The sequence below is a fragment of the Geotrypetes seraphini genome, chromosome 12, assembly GCF_902459505.1.
Source record: "Geotrypetes seraphini chromosome 12, aGeoSer1.1, whole genome shotgun sequence".
Lineage (NCBI taxonomy): Eukaryota > Metazoa > Chordata > Amphibia > Gymnophiona > Dermophiidae > Geotrypetes > Geotrypetes seraphini.
Genome location: NC_047095.1, coordinates 63,838,625 through 63,860,522, shown reverse-complemented (window position 1 = coordinate 63,860,522; position 21,898 = coordinate 63,838,625). Strand labels below are relative to the sequence as shown.

Below are 21,898 nucleotides of genomic sequence, written 5' to 3'. Positions count from 1 at the left end.
ACTTAAGTCATACTTGACCAGGAAGTGATGTCAAAAGGGAGCCAAAGCAGGTGAAAAATGCCGCTCGTGCCGTAAAACATTTCAAGAGGTGCGCGGGAGAGGGCGCAGAGGAGAGGTAATAGCACCAGTACCCCTGTGAAGATGGCGCCCGGGGCAGTCCGCCCTCCGCCCCCACTCCTTACTATGCCACTGCTTTTCCACTTGTTTGGCCAACTTCGAGTAATCACCCCCATGTCCCATTCTTTTGTTATGTACAGAGGGACTTCGCTCCCTATACTATACCTCTCCCCTAAGATTTTGCAACCTAAATGCATAATCTTGCATGTTTATCCGTAAATGGTTCTTGCTTTTCACCAATGATTTTTCCAGTGATCCGTACATGGTTCCTGGGTAAATGATTTTACCAGAAATGGTTCCGTAAATGATTTTTCCTGGGTTAATTACATCAGTGAACCATGGTACAGACTTTTTTTTTCTCTTTGCTATAACTCTACCCTACAATATTACAGACTATTTCCCGACTCCCTACTGAATTTCAGCTCAGATAGCTCATGTGTAGGAGATGTAATGACATTTCCCTGACTGATATGTTGACAAGAACCCGTCGTGTTTCACTCAGTGGATCCAATAGACTGTTTTGTGCCTCTAGTGGGCCTAGAGCAAACAAAACAAAACTGCAGATTTGTACAAGACGTAGGCAAAATTTATTGTGACAAAATAATTATATGCAAACCCTTTTACCAATCAAGGGACCCGACACGGTTCGTGTTTCGGACAAACCTTCGTCAGGGGTCCATGGTAAAAAAGGATAACAAAAAAAAGTCACAAAAAATGTAGAGTAGCAGCAAAATGTTAGCGACGTCAAGATACACCAACTGCAATAAAACGTCGCAAAAAGTGGACCTAAGCATTCCTTCTTAAAACAGACAGTAGGAGACTGAATCCTTTGAAGCTGTTGGATTTTGGGGTGCAGTATGACTAATTTACATGACCAGTGTGAAACTCTTTAAGTAAAGGAAGAGGACTGTATACAATTCTGAAAAAGAAAGAAAGAACGAAAGAAACCGCTCCTGGGAGAATGGGAGGGAAGGATAGTGAAGCGGTGACAAGGTTCACATTATGATGGATGAGACAGACCACAGAAATACACTTGAGGGCCTCTGTAACAAAGCACTCACTAAAAGAAAGTTTTAGCCTGAAACTTGGAAAATTTTTATGTGCATGTTTGACTGGGACAATGTGCTATGCAACACATTTTTCCAAGCACATAATAAAGCTGTCTTGGCTAATTAGGTGGCTAATGAAAAGGCAAGCAGCCTTAATGTACACAGTGTTGACCCGATGAAGAGAGCTAGGAAAAGGCAGGAGAGTTGTTTCAAATAAAGAAGAGATGCCGGGTAAACTATGAAAAAGAAAACCGAGCCAGTACACCAAGCTCCATCCCTGGCAGTATTCAAATCCGAGTTTATTAAAAATTTGTTATCCCGCTTTTTCAAGTATCAAAGCGGCTTTACATTAAAAAAATAAAAAAATAAGCCTAAACACATTAGAGCTTACCAACGAAGAAACATCAAAATGACAAAATACCAGGACTAAAAGATTCCATTAGATGCTCAGGAATTGAGCCTGTTAGCAGTGACGTACCAAGGGGGAGGGGGCGGGGGGGAGGTCTGCCCCGGGTGCACGGCTTGGGGGGGGTGCACAGCCGGCCAGGTCCGGATCCTCCTGCTCTTCCTACCCCCTGGCCCGCGCCGCTGCAATCTTACCTCCCCCTGCCGACAAGAAGACTTTCCGACATCGGAAAGACTTCTTGTCGGCGGGGGGAGGTAAGATTGCAGGCGCAGACCGAGGAAAAGGAAGGGGAGAGGTGCTTTTTTTTTCTTTTTTCCATGGCAGGGAGGGCAGGATGTAGGCAGGCAAGCTGGATGGCTTTGGCGCAGCAGGGAGGGAGGGAGATAGGTAGGCAGATACGCAGGCTGGCTTTGGGGGTGGACAAAATCTGGAAGGCAGTGGGGGGGGGACATAAGGAGGCACTGGGGACACTAACGACATGGGAAGGAGGCACTAGGGGCACCATGGACACAGGAAGGAGGCACTGGGGGCACCATGGACACAGGAAGGGGGCACTAAGGACACGGGAAGGAGGCACTGGGGGTACCATGGACACAGGAAGGAGGCACTGAGGGCACCATGGGCACGGGAAGGAGGCACTGGGGCACCATGGACATTGGAAGGAGGCACTAGGGACACCAAGGACACAGGAAGGAGGCACTGGGGGCACCATGGACACGGGAAGGAGGCACTGGGGGCACCATGGACACGGGAAGGAGGCACTGGGGGCACCATGGACACAGGAAGGAGGCATTGGGGGCACTAAGGACACGGGAAGGAGGCACTGGGGCACCATGGACATGGGAAGGAGGCACTGGGGGCACCATGGACACAGGAAGGAGGCATTGGGGGGCACTAAGGACATGGGAAGGAGACACTGGGGGCACCATGGACACAGGAAGGAGGCACTGGGGCACCATGGACACAGGAAGGAGGCACTTGGGGCACCATGGACACGGTAAAGAGGCAATGGGGGCACCAAGAACACAGGAAGGAGGCACTGGGGGCACTATGGACACGGGAAGGAGGCACTGGGGGCACCATGGACACGGAAGGAGGCATTGGGGCACCATGGACACGGGAAGGAGGCACTGGGGGCACCAAGGACACAGGAAGGAGGCACTGGGGGCACCATAGGCACGGGAAGGAGGCACTGGGGCACCATAGACACGGGAAGGAGGCACTGGGGGCACCAAGGACACAGGAAGGAGGCACTGGGGGCACCATGGACATGGGAAGGAGGCACTGGGGGCACCAAGGACACAGGAAGGAGGCACTGGGTGCACCATGGGCATGGGAAGGAGGCACTGGGGCACCATGGGCATGGAAAGGAGGCACTAGGGACACCAAGGACACAGGAAGGAGGCACTGGGGGCACCATGGACACGGGAAGGACGCACTGGGGGCACCATGGACACGGGAAGGAGGCACTGGGGGCACTAAGGACATGGGAAGGAAGGAGGGAGGGAATAGAAAGGGACAATTGTTGGGCTTCAGTGCAGAAAGAAAGAAATGAAAGAAAGGATACACAGTCAATTAATAGATGTCCCCTTTTGATGAAAAAAGTAAATGGTCACGTTACCTCTGACTTACTTTCTCTGCAGCAGAGTCGGCAGCCGCGCTGAGCTGCAGGTTGGTTCCGCAATGACTAGCCTGCCGGCTCTGCTCCGAAAGAAATAAGTTCCGTCGGAGGGGGTGGAACCAGCAGATGCAGTCATTGCAAGACTTTGCCACAACTCCCTGCTTCTGCCAGAGCAGAGCCAGCAGACGAGTCATCGCGGGACCTTCCAGCATGCGGCTGCTGAGTCCGCTCCAGAGCAAGTACGTCGGAGTGGGGTGGACTGGCATCCGGCAGCTACAGTCATCGTAGGACCTTGCTGCATGAAGGAAGAGAAAGGAGAAGTTTTGCTGGAATGGAAGAGTGGTGGAGGGAAAGAAATGGGGCAGGGTGTTATGGAAGGGTGGTGCTGAGAATGGGGAGAGACATAAGGGGGAAGGATATTGGAGGGAAAGAAAGGGGGCAGATGCTGATTGAAGAGGGGTGGATGGCGAGAGAAAGGGCAGACATTGGATGGTAGTGGGGAGCCTATGCTGGATGGAAGTGCAGATTGGAGAGATAAGGGAGCAAATGCAGGAAGGAAATGGGAGGATAGAAAGAGGGGAACAGACGCTGGATGGAAGTGGACAGAGAGGAGAAGGTACTAGATGGAAGGGTTGGAGAAAGAGGGCACATGATGGGGAGAAAAGGATTGAGTTAGGGAAACACTGGAGGGGTGCCTACAAACAATGGCAGCAAATTTCTGTCCATAGAGGCTCCTACCGATACCCAAGTCTAAAATAGGCATGGTTTACACCAGAAGTTGACCTAGGCGCCGGTAGGCGCCTCTATGACGCGATTCTCATGAAAAGTAGGCGCTGGAATGTAGGGCTGCAAAACCCTGGCCTACAATTCCAGTGCCTACTTTCAATGTGGCTGTGATTCTCTAAACAGCGCCATCATGTGATTGACATTCGATTAGAACCGCAGCGCCATTTAGAGAATCCGGCCCTAAGCGATTAATACAGGGCTTACCTACTCTCCACCTCATAGTGTGTGTAGAAAGCCTGCGCTGATGCCAAAACTACCACAAGACATCTGAGCGTGCCCCACAGTAGTGATTTTTAACCTGCGGTAAGCATGCATCAGTGTTTACCGTAACTTAGTAAAAGGACCCCTCAGAGAGAGATGTCTGTTGTTATGTTATTTGAAAATCGGTAAATCTCTGAAAAAAACAAACAAACTTACAAAACGTATTCTTTGTCTGGAACCGTGGGTTCTCAATAACCTTTCCACTCGTTCGTGGAGTTCTTCCCACTTCGTTGGTGTATTTGGATCAGGTCGAAACCTTAAACCAAGAGAAAAGTTTATGGTTGTCATACAAAATGGCCCAGAAAGAAAATACTTGTAAAGAGGACTGGCATTAAATATGCTGAACATCGGGGCAGTAGGGGGGCCCCAAAGGCCCAAAGCCCATCACTTTGAAAGTAGAGAACAAACAGCAAAGGAGACTCTGGTGTTCAAATGCCTTTAATTATCGATTAAGACTCGACACGATCGTGTTTCGGCCCAAAGGGGCCTGCCTCAGGAGTTTAAATAAATATATATAAACAAAAACATCTTAAAATGATATAACATATATAACCATCAACAGATTCACATATCAAAAAAAATACATATCAAAATGTTTTAAATAATTATAATATATATTCCAATAATAATCAATCAATGGTGTAGAACGTAAAAACTGGACACAAAGATCTTACAATCATATGTTCTATACCATTAATTGATTGGAATATATATTATTTAAATCATAGCATCTAAATATCTGCTTTTCCAACAGTACAGCAGTATATTAAGAAGCGATCCCTTTTCCTGGTGTTTTATTCCCCTAATTAATTTATTTTAATGATGTAGTTATTAACTTTCCTCCCTCTTTACCCTCGGCTCATGTTCATATTGGTATTTTGTCTATTTAATGTTCACATTTTTTTTTTTCTCCTATCCCCCTTCTAAAATTTATTTTAACATTATTTTTAGCTTTGTAAACCGGCCAGGTGCATGTCGATGGTTGGTATATCAAAATTTAATTAAACTTGAAACTTAAATATTGAAGAGCTAAGGCCAGTACTGGGCAGACTTGCACGGTCTGTGTCTGTATATGGCCGTTTGGGGGAGGATGGGCTGGGGAGGGCTTCAATGGCTGGGAGGGTGTAGATGGACTGGAGTGAACTTTGACGGAGACTTCAGTAGTTGGAACCTAACAACAGTACCGGGTAGAGCTTTGGATTCTTGCCCAGAAATAATTAAGAAGAAGAAGAAGGAAAAAAATTTAAATTGAATCAGGTTGGGTAGACTGGATAGACCATTCAGGTCTTTATCTGCCATCATCTACTATGTTACTATGTTACATGATGGGCACTGCATGCATGTTTTGCATATACATGCCCTGTCCTGCTTTAATGAACTCTGTGTGCATTTTTGTATGCTTTATTTCACTTCAGTGCATGCTTGTCCCTTCCATGGATATGATTTTCTTTTTTTTTTTTTTTTTGCCCATTTGTATTCCAGTTCGCACTCCCAATTCTGGGCAGTAAATCATTAGGTGAGTCTATGCACCATTAATCAATGACCAGAAGCCTCATAAATTCTCTGGAAAAAGGGACTGACGGAGTCACAAACACAACTTTAATGAATTATATAGAGATGGGCTATTTGCAAAAGACACTCCTTTGAGTAATGAGCACATATGTGTAAAAACACTTTGCACAGTTGCCCCCTGCCGTCTTTGTGGAAACGGCAGTGTTGAGGCAGGGGTTCGGCTAGCTGGCTGAAGTGCTCACAAGGACCTTCTCCGGGAATTTTGGCTTACTCTTTCCCAATGTTCTCTGCCGTAGCAGATTGTGTCTGGAACAAGCTCTCTATGACACTCTGTGGCTGGCAGATTTTTAAAGGGGGAAAGTTTGCCCAACAGATTCACTGCTACTTTGCACTGGATTGGTAGCATGGAATATTGCTATTCTTTTTTTTAAGTTCAATCTTTTTTATTGAACTTATTCAAAACATCAAAATACAAAAACAATAAGCAGTAAGCATGACTTGCAGAGAGCAGAGAAAAACAAAGATTGTCATGAGCAGGTAGATACATCGCAAGAAAATTGACCTCGAAACATCATGAACAATGAGCATTAACATAATTTTTGTGCTGAATGGAAACGTAAAGAAAACCAGATAAACATATTAAGTTTTAAGAATTGCAGTAATCTAATACAGGAGACCACACCTTAGTAAAAGTTGACAAGGAGTTAGACTTTTCAGCAGCTACTTTTTCTTACTTAGAGCATAAGCACACTGTATTAAGAGAGGAAAAATCCTTCCAACATGACAGAATTGACTTGATTGCCAACAGCAAAAGACATTTTAACAATCTGGCTTCATATTTGTCCAACGGTGACTTAAGGACACCTGCACCATGTAAAAGAATTGGGTAAGATAGGTAAGAACATAAGAAGTTGCCACCACTGGGTCAGACCAGAGGTCCATCACGCCTAGCGGTACGCTCCCGTGGCGGCCCATTAGGTCTGTGACCTGTGAAGTGGTTCCTGACCATTTCTGCAACCTACCTCTACATCTATCTTTAACCCTCAATCTTACATATTGTGGACCAAACATTAGTCCAGTAGATCTGTAACTGGGGACATCGGAATAACATATGGTATTAACGTAGAACATAATCTTTTCCAGAGAAAGGAAAATGGTTAAAACCAGAGGACATAATTTGAGGTTGAGGGGTGGTAGATTCAAAGGCAATGTTAGGAAATTCTACTTTACGGAGAGGGTGGTGGATGCCTGGAATGCACTTCCGAGAGAGGTGGTGAAGAGTAAAACGGTGACTGAGTTCAAAGAAGCGTTGGATGAACACAGGATCTAGAATCAGAAAATAATATTAAAAATTGAACTAAGGCCAGTACTGGGCAGACTTGCATGGTCTGTGTCTGTATATGGCCATTTGGTGGATGATGGGCTAGGGAGGGGTTCAATGGCTGGGAGGGTGTAGATGGGCTGGAGTAGGTTTTAACGGCAGTAGGAACCCAAGCACACTACCGGGTAGAGCTTTGGATTCTTGCCCAGAAATAGCTAAGAAGAAGGTTGGGCAGACTGGATGGACCATTTGGGTCTTTATCTGCCGTCATCTACTATGTTACTATGATCATATGTACCAATGTTCTGCAGACAAGACCAGCATCTATTGGAGACCAAGGAATCTAGCTTGTAGAGTTTGAGTGGTGTCCAATAGGCTCTATGGTAGAGGAAGAGGACTGTTTGTAAGATGGTCGCTGACTTCAAGGCTTTAAAGGAAGAGAGCCATATTGCTATTCTAATCTAATCTAATCTTCTGTTTGTGCGTCACGCATACCTATTCAGGCTCAAGGCGACTTACAAAAGGAAGGAAAGAGAGGGGGGGGGATAAGGGAGAGGAAAGGCAAGGAGGAGAGAGTAGGAAACGGAAGAGAAACAGGGATAAGAGATTAGACATCGAAGAGGTGGGTTTTCAGTTTTTTCCCGGAATATAGTGTAGCTGGGTTCCGTTCCTTGGGTTTTGGCCAGGTACTAGGGACCTAGATTGCCCACCATGAGAAATGGCTACTGGGCTTGATGGACCATTGGTCTGACCCAGTATGGCTACTTTTATGCTCTTACGTGTGCCAAGTATAGGACAATCAAGCCATTGTGACATCACTGATGAGGTTGGCTCTGAGGCACTGTGGAATGAGGCATTATGACATCACAATCTCAGCTCTGGAATGTTGCTCCCTTTGAGGTTCCAGAATCTTGTTCTTCTTTGAGATGCCGGAATGTTGCTACTCCTTGGGTTTTGGCCAGGTACTAGGGACCTGGATTGGCCACCGTGAGAACGGGCTACTGGGCTTGATGGACCATTGGTCTGACCCAGTATGGCTACTTTTATGCTCTTACGTGTGCCAAGTATAGGACAATCAAGCCATTGTGACATCACTGATGAGGTTGGTTGAGGCACTGTGGAATGAGGCATTATGACATCACAATCTCAGCTCTGGAATGTTGCTCCCTTTGAGGTTCCAGAATCTTGTTCTTCTTTGAGATGCTGGAATGTTGCTACTCCTTGGGTTTTGGCCAGGTACTAGGGACCTGGATTGGCCACCGTGAGAACGGGCTACTGGGCTTGATGGACCATTGGTCTGACCCAGTAAGGCTGTTCTTATGTTTGTACTCATAGAAATGAAGAAAGGTCCCTGCACTGGCTGAAAAGGGTTTCTCAACCTAGACCTCCGGACAAACCTATCCAGTCAGGTTTTCAGGATACCCACAATGAATATGCATGGGATAGAACTGCATTAAATGGCGCTAGTGCATTGAAATGTATCTCATGCATATTCATTGCGGATATCCTATAAACCTAACCGGCTGGGCGTGCCCTGAGGACTGGATTAAGAACCCCTGATCACCCCCTTAGGTGAATCTCTTCATAAAGGTGGTTAATAAATTCCAATAAATAAACACAGACATATATATATTCAGAAAGAACTTTTACTTAAATCGGTTACATGAAGGAAAGAGTGGAATGCGGGTTAGAGCTCCAGCCTCAGCACCCTGAGGTGGTGGGTTCAAATCCCACCCTGCTCCTTGTGACCCTGGGCAAGTCACTCAATCCTCCATGGCCCCAGGTACGTTAGATAGAGACGGATAGAGAAAATATTTGAGTACCTGATGGTAAACCACTTTCGGCCTCTTTCACAAAGCCGCGCGGCAACAGCCCCGAAGCCCTTTAAATCTCTATGGGCTTCGGGGCCGCTGGCGCAGCTTTGTAAAAGAGGCCATTAGATAACATTGATAGGCAGTATATAAATGCCTAAAATAAATATGGAATTTATAGGTTTTAGTCCAGTGCAAATCAAAATGTAAAGCTGACTTGACCTCTTGATTTCCTTATTTTATTCAACCACTGAAGTAATCCAAATGATAACAGATATCTAGATAGAGACATTATCATTTGGAAAGCTCCACTGTAAAATACACCCAAGAAACTGATGTCTATACTCCCCTCATAACAAATACAGCATGCCTAACTGAAAGAGCCAGTCATTCCATACATCATCCTAGTGCCTGCGCAAGTATGATTTTATAATAAAACCAACTAGCTCAATAATATTTACCAGACTCTACTTGACATAAATGTAATAGAACATATATAGAGTCCAAATTCATTTGATACAGCTTGTTTAGCTCATAGACCTCAGTGGTACCACCTGTATGCCACTAAACCTTTAGATCAGTGGTCTCAAACTCGCGGCCCGGGGGCCACATGCGGCCCACCAGGTACTATTTTGCGGCCCGCAGCCTCTACTAGTGCTGCTCGCTCTTTGCAGTGTCCTCTGGCCTCCCACTCTTACCTTCAGATAATTACCGCGGCCTGCAGAGAGGATTGCCAGTGCTGCAGCAATCCTTGCAGGCTGCCGTGTCCTCGGCAGTGTGTTCCCACTGTCGCAATCCTGCCCCTGACATCAGAGGAGGGGCAGTACTGCGGCAGAGGGAACGTGTTGCGGAGGCCGATGGCAGCCTGCAAGGAACATTACAGCACCGGCGATCCTCTCTGTAGGCTGCGTTAATTAGCTGAAACTAAGACTGGGAGGCCAGGGGGGAAGCTGGAAGACACTGCAAAGAAGTGGGGAACATGCAGGCCTTCAGGGGAGGGAGGGAAGATTTATAAACTATAAGGAGTTTTACCTCATGCAAAATTGTCATTTCTTTAATAAGACATTAACTACTTTTTCTGCGGTCCTCCAAATACCTACAAATCCAAAATGCGGCCCTGCAAAGGGTTTGAGACCACTGCTTTAGATCATACAGCGTTCAGGCACCCATGGTCGTCATCGGTCTCAATAAACAGAGTTTATAAATATTTTTACTTTAAATAGTTAGAGCAAAGTAAAGATACTCCGACATAAACATAGAAACATAGAAATAGATGGCAGAAAAGGGCCAGGGCCCATCTAGTCTGCCCACCCTAATGACCCTCCCTACCTATCTCTGTGAATAGATCCCACATGTCTATCCCATTTGGCCTTAAAATCAGGCACGCTGCTGGCCTCAAGGAAATCCCCCTTACATCCAGCGGCTCATGCTCCCCGGTGGAATTTTTTGAACGCGGGGAGCATGAGCCGCTGGATTTAAGGGGGATTTCCTTGATAAAGCCCTTTGGGGCGAAACATAGATCTATGTCGGAGTGCCAACCCCCACCCGCGTAGACTAAGATGAGTATCTTTCCTTTGCTCTAACTATTTAAAGTAAAAATATTTATAAACTCTATTTATTGAGACCGATGACGACCATGGGTGCCTGAACGCTGTATGATCTAAAGGTTTAGTGGCATACAGGTGGTACCTCTGAGGTCTATGAGCTAAACAAACTGTATCAAATGAATTTGGACTCTAAGTATGGTTTTATAAGCATCAGGCGTCGTTTAATGCTTATTTCTGAGACTGGGCATGCATGGCATTCAGTCTCAAATGATCCACTAGTCGGTGCTGTGGTATTAGAAATATCCACATCTCACACCAGCTGAGAAATCACTCCAGAAATCAGAACCTTTAAGTATTATTAACAAGGCGTCAACTTCTTTCTTGCAATGTGAAGTTTGAAACGGTAAATGATAATAACCTTATAGCAAACCATCAGCGCCAAGGTTCACAACAGAACCAGTTCAGACTGGGATTCAATTTGTCACTTTTCCAAAGCTCAGCACGCTGTACAGTCAGGGACGCTTAACTTGGAAGGACGGTGAACTCGTGAAACCAAAATCCATAATGCAAACCGAAGCCATTTAAAGAAGCAGACACTGTTCCTGGAAACCTTTTCAAGGAATGAGTTTGACATTCTCCTGTTTCAGCAACACAAAATTTCATTTCTTAAAAGAACCCACAAGCTTCGTTTCTAACATAGTAACATAGTAGATGACGGCAGATAAAGACCCGAATGGTCCATCCAGTCTGCCCAACCTGATTCAATTTAAAAATTTTTTTTTTTTTCTTCTTAGCTATTTCTGGGCGAGAATCCAAAGCTTTACCCGGTACTGTGCTTGGGTTCCAACTGCCGAAATCTCTGTTAAGACTTACTCCAGCCCATCTACACCCTCCCAGCCATTGAAGCCCTCCCCTGCCCATCCTCCTCCAAACGGCCATACACAGACACAGACCGTACAAGTCTGCCCAGTAACTGGCCTAGTTCAATCTTTAATATTATTTTCTGATTCTAAATCTTCTGTGTTCATCCCACGCTTCTTTGAACTTAGTCACAGTTTTACTCTCCACCACCTCTCTCGGGAGCGCATTCCAGGCATCCACCACCCTCTCCGTAAAGTAGAATTTCCTAACATTGCCCCTGAATCTACCACCCCTCAACCTCAAATTATGTCCTCTGGTTTTACCATTTTCCTTTCTCTGCATTATGGTGTCACAGTTTCATTGTAAACGTTACGGGAAAACCCGTTTCCTTGAAGGGCTGTTTTGGCCCCCGATGAGCAAAGCAAATTTCCACCGCTGCATCCACTGTCGTGCTTTCAATTCTCCTCAGCCCTGGAAAACATTCTACAGCCCCATCACGCTAAAGGGTGTATTGATTCCAATAGATTATAGAAACACTTTGGAATTATTGCTCAGTGACCTGGAAAAAGTCACATCAATCAGCGAGTGTCTCATAATTCAATGCCGAGATGCTCTGTCAAGTAGGATTAGTAGAACAAAACTGCTTTTCCCCCTTCCAAAATGATTTCTGCCTCTTCCCTCTCCCTCCCACCATCGCCCTTCCTGAGGTGGAGGGAAGTTTAACTACTTATATAAAGACAAATCAGAAAAATAATTCAGATTGCATACTCAGAACTGATTAAACCATGTCCCACTCGGAGGAGGGGAGGGGGCACTGGCTCTAGGATTCTTTGGGTGCCTGAAAACAGATCAAGGCAATAAGCGATGAAGGGTGAATTACAGGCAAGTGAGCGCTAAAGTGACCAGTAAAATTGATAAAAGCCTACTTTCTTGCACACAAATTGCTCTCTGTTCAGTCCTACGTCTATGTCTTGCTCAAATACACCGAAGACCTGCTTTCAGTTGATTTACCTCAAATGCTGAACATTTCCTGCTGGTGTGTTTCTAAAGAAACATAGAAACATAGAAATAGACGGCAGATAAGGGCCACGGCCCATCCAGTCTGCCCACCCTAATGACCCTCCCCTACCTTTACCTACGTATCGATCCCATTTGGCCTTAAAATCAGGCACGCAGCTGGCCTCAATCACCTGAAGTGGAAGACTATTCCAGCGATCAACTACCCTTTCATTAAAAAAGAACTTCCTGGTGTCACCTCGCAGTTTCCCGCCCCTGATTTTCCACGGATGCCCTCTTGTTGCCGAGGGACCCTTGAAAAAGAAGACATCTTCCTCTGCCTCGATGCGGCCCGTGAGATATTTGAACGTCTCGATCATGTCTCCCCTCTCTCTGCGCTCCTCGAGCGCTCTCTCTGTGCTCCTCCTTCTTGCTCGGCTACGCTCTCTGGCATAGGCTATCCTCAGATGCCCAAGATTTATTTATTTACTTGTTCATTTATTTCAAAGATTTATTATCCATGCTATCTGCAGTTCCAGGTGGATGGCAGATTCTCATACTTACTAAAAGCAAGTTACAATCCCTACAGCTATTACCATCATCCATTTTTGTTGCAATGAAACATCAACATGTTTTCACAGTACAGAAATCTGGCATGACTGTCACCAATGGTGGGATAAAATGGCGTATCTCAACTTGCCTACCCAGCACCACCCTGTAGCCTTTTTGGTTTAATCTACCGTCAATACAAGCCCTTCCTCTCAACCAATTCTGCAAAATTGAAATGTCCTCTCTTCCTTCCTTTCCAATTTAAACTTAAAGCCTATCACATGCCTAGAGATCATTTCTGGGATCTATGCAACAGCTCTGAACTGTTGGAACTACGGGCCAGTTCTGTGTCATGATCAACAATACGCTTTTAAGCATCAAAACCATACTACAAAGAGGAAAACTGGGCAGCTCAGACTAAATAATGGCATATCATATTTAAAACAGCTCTCACCAACAAAGGCCCTCTTTCACTAAGCCACAGTAGAGGTGTCTACCACGGCCTGGAGTGCCTACTCCAACACTCTTAGGAATTCTATGAGCTTCAGAGTAGAGAATGACATGGGAAGCCATCTCATATCATTCTTTAGTGTCTGTCTCAACCTCAGTCCTTCTACACCAGCATTCTTCAATGCAAGGCTTGAGGGTCAGTGGCTGGGCCCATTCAGACTCTGATTCTTACGTGAGCCAGGTCTAAGACAATCAAGCCATTGTGACATTGCTGATGAGGCTGGCTCTTACTGGTGGAATGAGGCATTATGACATCACAATATCTGCTCTGCATACTAGAGACTGTCATTCTTTAGTGTCTATCTTAACCTCAGTCCTTCTACACCAGCATTCTTTATGGGCAGACTAGATGGGCTATTTGGCCTTTATCTGCCATCATGTTTCTATGTTTCTTCAATGCATGGCTTGAGGGTCAGTGGCTGGGCCCATTCAGACTCTGATTCTTACGTGAGCCAAGTATAGGAAAATGAACCCATTGTGACATCAATGATGAGGTTGGCTTTTAGGTATTGGTGGAATGAGGCATTATCTGCTCTGGATACCAGAAACTGTCATTCTTTAGTGTCTATCCCAGCCTCAGTCCTTCTATATTAGCATTATTTGATGCAAAGCTTGAGGGTCAATGGTTGTGCCCATTCATACTCTGATTCTTCCCTCTCTCCTTAAAGAATGACACGGGGATTGTTTCTCACGGTTATCCACAGGGATGGGTACAGTGATGAATTCTGTCACCGTGTCATTCTCTACTTCGGAGCAGCATTGGAGAACTTAGCACTTTGGGTCATGGTAGAAACCTTTACCGCAGCTTAGCAGAAGGAGGGGGGAATGATAATAACCCTTTGAACAAAGAATGGGAGCTTTCCGCTGTGAGCCTTAGAAACATAAGAACATAAGAATTGCCGCTGCTGGGTCAGACCAGTGGTCCATCATGCCCAGAAGTCCACTCCCGCGGCAGCCCTAACTGAGACTAGCCTTATCTGCGTACGTTCTGGTTCAGCAGGAACTTATCCAACTTTGTCTTGAATCCCTGAAGAGTGTTTCCCCCTATAACAGCCTCCGGAAGAGCGTTCCAGATTTCTACCACTCTCTGGGTGAAGAAGAAGTTCCTTACGTTTGTACGGAATCTATCCCCTTTTAACTTTAGCGAGTGCTTTCTCGTTCTCTTCACCTTGGAGAGGGTGAACAATCTCTCTTTCTCTACTAAGTCAATTCCCTTCAATATCTTGAATGTTTTGATCATGTCCCCTCTCAGTCTCCTCTTTTCAAGGGAGAAGAGGCCCAGTTTCTCTAATCTCTCACTGTACGGCAACTCCTCCAGCCCCTTAAACATTTTAGTCACTCTTCTCTGGACCCTTTCGAGTAGTACTGTGTCCTTCTTCATGTATGGTGACCAGTGCTGGACGCAGTATTCCAGGTGGGGGCGCACCATGGCCCGGTAGAGCGGCATGATAACCTTCTCCAATCTGTTTGTGATCCCCTTCTTACTCATTTCTAGCATTCTGTTCGCCCTTTTCGCTGCCACCACACATTGCGCGGACGGCTTCTTTGACTTGTAGACCAGTACTCCTAAGTCTCTTTCCTGGGGGGCTCTCCGAGTACTGAGGAAACCAGCTGTTTACCTCTGCAATAAACACTACACTCTGACTGATTGGTTTCTAAAAGTAGTACTTTATTACGATTATTTAATAAATGAAGCCATTATCTACCAAATCTAAGTAGATTACATTGCAACACCCATAAAATAAAACATCATACATATGTTAACAATAAAAAGCCATGTAAAATTAAATTTACTATTACCAGATTTGCCACACAATATAATGGCAGTGTGTGAAATTGATCCTGACTCTTTTCTGCTTTTTTTGAACAACATTTCAGAAAATTATCACACGGAAAATCACTCTGATCTCATATAACAACATTTCTGATTGACTGGCCCTGAAAAATAAGAATTCACTATTACAAAAAAAACCTCTCCTGTATTATCTTTGTGCAAACAATCTGAGGCTGAACTGAAACCAGGCAGAAAATTCAGATTTTTTTTCTCCATAGATCAGGGAAAAATCTGAAACAGATCAAGTAAAACTGGGAAGAATTGGAAGCCAGTTTTGCAGGCTTCTAGGAGCAAATTCAAACATAAAGAAATCCAGTTCAAACCCCTTTTGCATTTATTGAACTCCCATTTATTTCCCCGGATAATTCCTAGATTTTCTGCCATGCTGGCAACTGAAAAATGCACCCGGCACTATCTGAACATTTCAAATGCCAGCTCATTTCTTCTTCAGAGCAGCCGGGTGACAAATTTGGACCTTGAATAATAATAGATGGAAAAGGTTTTTAGCTCTGCAGCCACCACAGTAAACCTTCATAGTAGCACTAGGCCAGACATAATATTAACGATGTGGCTCCCATGGAGTATTTATCAGTGCCGCAGACACAGATGCCATGCTGAGCCACCGAATAGAGAAAAACCTCAACCATATACAAGGACAAACTATCAAAGGGAAGAAATCAATAAAAGCAGAAGATGATGTACTGTGGAAGTTCAGCATATCAGTGCCACAGGATGTAAACACATGTTCCAATACACAAGCTCATCATCCATAAACGATGGACAGAGGGTCAAGCCAAGAGCTCTTCTTCACTTCCTCGTTGACGTCATCGAGATAATTAATGTTGCATTTTAAAAAATGTCGGTCTTTCAATAAGTCTGAGTTTTCTGGGTTTGCATAGTTTCTTTAAAAAATATTTGATACACCAAGAAGCAAAACTTGGGACATCTTTGGTACGCTGATATCTGTATTATCCAAAGCTGAACTGGCCATTATTATGCGAGAATCTAAGACCAGCTCATGTGAAATTCATGATCCATTTTATCCAAAACAGTAACTGATTATAAACGATGAATTTTCAACTTGTAAGGGCAAGACACATCTTCAGCACCTCTAAACATGCTGTCATTTTTTGTTTTCCTTTTTAAAAATGTTTTGTTACCCCTAAAATATTGTAAATCAGAAAACAGAAGCAGACTCCTTATGTATGAATGGTTGCTGTAAATGGATGGGACAGAATCCCCTTAATATTCAGGATATAGATAGCGGACCACTTCTTCATTTGGGAGGAGCGGGAGCAAAGGCGCCACTCTAGCCCCAGAAAGATCCTGTGACACCACCTCTCTCTCCAGCTACCATCTCCTCCGCCTACCTTCCCCGGTCGCTGTAATTTTTAAATCTTCCAGCCGCCGCCATGAAGCGTCAACGAGCAGGCCTGCCCCGGAAATCTCCATTCTGCCGCGATGCTGCATGGTGACTGCCCGCAGATTTAAAAATGACAGCAGCTGGGAGGAGGTGGGTGGGGGACTAGAGCCGTAACTGACTCTGACCTCCAATTTGGGGGGAGGCCATGGCCCCTGTGATCTCCCCCCCCGCTCTGACGCCTGTGATTCAGGATATCGTTGCAGTTGTCTGGGTCTTGCTGCGTCTGAATAAGTGTAACCGACGTTTTGTCTTTATATATATAGTAGGTCCTTGTGACCAATGAGCTTTCCTGCCTAAATTTCCTGCTGAAATCGCCTCAGACCACAGCCAATCAAGTTTGAGGACCCAAAGACAAACTGCAGACCCTAAAGAAAGCCATAGCACGGTGGCTGAAATGCCGGTGCCACTTATTCAGATGAGATAAGACCCAGAAAACTGCAACAATCATAAACATGTAGGTTCCTATCTTACAAAGGTGAGATGGGTACATCTCAAACCCAAGTGCGTGGAAATAGCAAGGGAGTGGACAACGGTGTGCCCAGAAGTTGCAGGTTTATTCCCCATTTCAGAAGGCGAATAAATGTTTATGCCCCGAAACCTCAATGTCAGGATTTATGCCTGCTTTGACCCATGAACAAGGAATGGAAAGGGGCTGGTTTGGGAAGGAATGAAAGAAGGCTGCATTTACCTCCTGCCCAAACTGGCACCCTGCTAGAACACGACACCAGCTGCAGGAGCCTAAGAGAACCCTAAAGGCTAAATTCTACATATGGCGCCCCAAAAGTTTGGTGCAGAAAAAAGCAATTCTATAAGCCGCAATTAAAGTTAGGCATGATTTACAGCAGTGGCCCCCAACCTTTTTGACACCAAGGACCGCTTTTATAGAAGCAAATTTTTCCAGGGACTGGTAAAGGGGGGGAGGGGGGTTCGGGGTGGGTCCGTAGGGCAGTTTTATACATTTCTTATTGTCTTATTTTTTTGGTGTGTGCACACTGCCGCGTCACTGATATCATCAGTGACAAGGCGGCGGAGGGAAGGTCCCCGGCGGGGAAGGCCGAGAAACAGCCTGTTCAGTGCTGCCGCCGCCGCTGTTTGAAACGGAGGTATGTCGGCCTCGCGGTGGGAGGGTCGGAAGGGTTCTGCTGTGCGGGATGGGAAGGAGGGATGGGAAGATGTTGCGCAAGGGGATTTCTCGCGGCCCGGCTGTCAGATGGCCGCAGCCCACTAGTTGGCTGTGGACCAGGGGTTGGGGACCTACCCCTGATTTACAGAACAACATTTACACCTGGGAACTGGGACTAAGGGTCCTTTTACTAAGCTGCGATAGCGTTTTGAGCATGCACTGAATTGCCCCGCACGCTAAATCCGCGCTACGCAGCTAGAACTAACGCCAGCTCAATGCTATCACAGCTTAGTAAAAGGAGCCCTAAATGCAGGTGCGGCCATTTGCGCCAAAGAAAATGTGGTGGGAAATGTAGTCATGATGTCTCTATTCTACAATTATATGTGTAACTTAAAGGAACACCCCTGATCTGCCCTTGACCCGCCCATTTCCGGTCCCACTTTTTTGACTTGTATGTAAAAATTTAGGCGTGGATCCTGCACCTAAATTTATACTCATAATTCATAATTGATTTTAATTAGCACTAATAATAGCTTGTTATACAATTAAATTGTGAGTATAATTGTTGGCGCTTTTTATAGAATTTAAGAGTAAAAGTTTATACTAGACTAGTGTTTAAGCCCGTTACATTAACGGGTGTTAGAATAGATGTGTAGAATTTCTTTCTTTCTGTCTTTCTTTCTTTCTGTCTCTCTCCCTGCCCCTTTTCTTTCTGTCTCTCTCCTTGCCCCCGTCTATCTTTCTTTCTTTCTGTCTTTCTTTCTTTCTGTCTCTCTCCCTGTCTCTTTTCTTTCTGTCTCTCTCCTTGCCCCCGTCTGTCTTTCTTTCTTTCTTCTATTGGCTCCCGGCACAATCCATCACCATTTCCTTAGTCCTTTGTACCCTTTTGGCCCTCATCGATCTTCCACTGCATTTATCACCCTTTCAGTCCCAGCTCCATTCCTATCTATCCTTCCTTCCATTGCCTCCAAGGCCATTCTTCCTGTCCCTATATTCTACCCCCACCCAGCTTCTCTTCCTTTTTTACCCTTTCTCTTGAACCCCACCCCAGGACCAATTTCTCTCTTGTCTCTCCGCTGCCCCTCCCCACAGTACTTCAACTATCCCCCTCCCCATTACTTTAACCCTCTTCACCCAACCGCACACCAACACCAGAGCTTGCACCAATTCAAACCCCACCCCCTTTCCCCACCTACCTCCTCCCTGGCCACTGCACTGAATCTTTGGGCAGGCCGCTCCTCCCCAGCCCTTCACCCTGATGGACCCTTCACACACACCTGGTCCACTGCCCCCACAGGTCTGCCCTCCCTCCCTCCATGTGGGTCTGGCCTCCTGGACCCCCATTACTTACCTGAGGCGGCAGCAGTGGTCCTGAACTACCAACCCCTCCTCCCTCCCACCCCTCCTCCCTCCCTCTGTGCCCCAAAGCAGTCCTGACCCGCCAACCCCCAATTCCTTACCCAAAGCAGCAGTGACAGCGCTGTAAACAGGCTGTTCGCGACCAGCCCCGACAGGGCCTTTCCTCTACCGCATCCTTAGAGGTATGTGATCCGCTTGTTGGGGGTACACTGCACTGTAAGGGTCTTCCGCCCCCTTCCTTTTTAATGGCCACTGCCACTGAGGATCCCATGTCCTCCTTATTGCCTGCCCGCCCACCCCTCTCTGCCGAAGTCGCTGCCGCCACCGGGGATCCCATGCCCTCCTTCCTGCCCGCCCTCTCCACCAAAGCCGACCCAGAAGGCTTCCCTCTGAGATCAGAACTGACGTCAGAGGGAAGTCTTCTGGGTCAGCGGGGGATCCCAATTACCTCCTTCCAGGTGGGCTGTTCCTTGCTGCCTTTAGCGACACTTGTTGAAGGGACTTGTCAACGGCTCTTTCATGTTACACGTGGCTGACCTGGAAGCCTTCTCTCCGAAGTCAGAGCTGACTTCAGAGGGAAAGCTTGTGAGTCAGCCACATGCAGCGTGTAAGAGCCCTGTCTGCACGTCTCTGCTGAAGGCAGAAGGAGCAGCCCAGCTAGACAGCCCTGAAGGAAGCGAGTATGGCCCTGGAGCAAGCAAATAACAGAGAGAGGGGACATGATCTGGGAGAAATGGAGAATGGGGGGAAGAAGGAGTACATTGGGACATGGGAGGGACACAATTTTGGGACAAAGGCTGGAAGACAGGGAAGGGGGCATGAACTCAGGACACAGAAGGAAGGAAGGAGGTATGAACATGGAACACAGATTGGAGGGAGGAAGGAGGCACTAAAGACATGGGAGGGAGGGAATAGAAATGGAGAATTGTTGGGTATGAATGTGTGAGTGAGAGGGAAAGAGATGGTGCACATGGGGAAAGGAAAAAAGAGGAGTGAGGTAGAGATGCACGGGGAAGAGTAGGATGAGAGGGAGAAATATTGGATTATGGTGGTGGAGAGAGAACAGAGGGACAAATTGATGGGAATGCAAGGGGGAGGAATGTTGGACATAGTGATGGAGAGAGAGATGTGGCATGGTTCTGGATAGGGGTGATAGAAGGAGAAATGGGCATGGGGCAGGGGTGAAAAATGCTGCACATGATCCGGGGGATGAGAGAGGGAGAAATGTTGGATATGACAGTAGAGGGGGTGGGAGAGATATACCCTGGATCTCTCTCTCTTTCCCTACTCTCTTTGCAGCAAGGGAAAGAATGAGAGGAAGACAGATGGACAGTGAGAGAGAGAGGGGGACATGTTACCAATAAGGGTGGAGGAGAGAGGAAAAAATGTTGGACTCATGAAGGGACAGAGAGATGTTGGTTGGGGAAGGGAATGAGGTCTGGAGGAGAGGAAGCATGCAGGAGGCAGAAAAAAAAAAAAAAATATTGGATGCATATTCAGAAGGAAGTGTAACGAGAGACTCATGAAATCACCAGACAACAAAGGTAGGAAAAATGATTTTATTTTCAATTTAGTGATCAAAATATGTCAATTTTGAGAATTTATATGTGCTGTCTATATTTTGCACTACACGTGTCTATTTTTCTATAGTTGTTACTGAGGTGACATTGCATATTTTAAAGTCATCTGCCTTGACATAATTGCAAACCCCCCCCAAATATAAATGATAATTAACATTTTCTCTGCTTACAGTGTGCTTTGTGGGTTTTTTATGTTGTGATTACCATTATGTATTAATATGATTATATTGTGTGTATATGAAAAAATGAATGGAAGAAATTGCCTTGTTAGATTTATGTTCCGGACCAGTTGAGAGCATTCCTGGACTTAAAAAAGATCTCCAGGGGATAATGGAAGAAAGTAAGTAGAGGAGTTGGCCATTAAAGCTGTTCTTTAAAATTAGATTTATTTGGTGTATTTAGGTTCCAATAATTTTCTGCCCCCCCCCCCCCCCCCCCCACTATTATGAATTGGGGTCTAAGAAGAAAAATTGATGTTTTGTTTTTTAAAAAGTTTTAATGTTGCTTGTGTTATTATTTTCATTTCGCTTTTCATGTAACAAGTGTAATTGCTGGTAATATTTTTCAAATCTCATAAATAATTAAAAAAACCAAAGCAACTGAGCCGATGGTTCTTCTCTCTCCGACACTGCAGGAGTGGAGTGACTGTTCTAAACGAGCAAAGTCTTGCAATACGAGTACATATAGTATTTTGCATTAAAGTTTTTGGGTTGAGGAACGAATCGTCTGAGTTTCCATTATTTCCTATGGGGAAATTTGCTTTGATATACGAGTGCTTTGGATTACGAGCATGCTTCTGGATCGAATTATGCTCGCAAACCAAGGTTTGACTGCATAAGGGATCACATCTATTCAGGTGTGTTTTCAGCCACTTACACTAGTGTTTTCTAATGAAACGTCAACACCACTTTTCATTATAAACTAGGTGTATTCTTGCTGCCTTAAACCAGGCAACGGGTTACAAAATTATCCTCCACATGTGCAGAGAGCCAGAACTAAGCACACAGGCAGCTGAAACCGCGGGGTCCATCAGGCTGCCAGCCGACGGCATGGCGGAGCTGATGGCTGTTCACCAGCAGTTCTTCAGCCTCTGTGTCACAGACTAATACATCACCTCAAGCTCCTGGCTTCTGTCTGCTCTGCTAGGTGTCAGTAACCATAAGGGGGGGAGGGGGGAGTGGAGAGAAAGTATAGGGACGGGGAGAGAGAGGAATGATCGCTGCTAGAGGGAG

General features: G+C 45.7%; 1 protein-coding gene across 2 annotated transcripts in view; it reads right to left on the bottom strand.

Annotated features, from left to right (window-relative positions):
* The window catches only part of SPATA6 (spermatogenesis associated 6), a 71,413-nt gene that overhangs the window by 8,760 nt on the left and 40,755 nt on the right, over nt 1–21,898 (bottom strand). For both annotated transcript variants that reach the window (XM_033916868.1, XM_033916869.1), the window contains one exon: nt 4,397–4,496. In XM_033916868.1, coding sequence (XP_033772759.1) covers nt 4,397–4,496 — 100 coding nt within the window. The remainder of the gene's footprint in view (nt 1–4,396; nt 4,497–21,898) is intronic.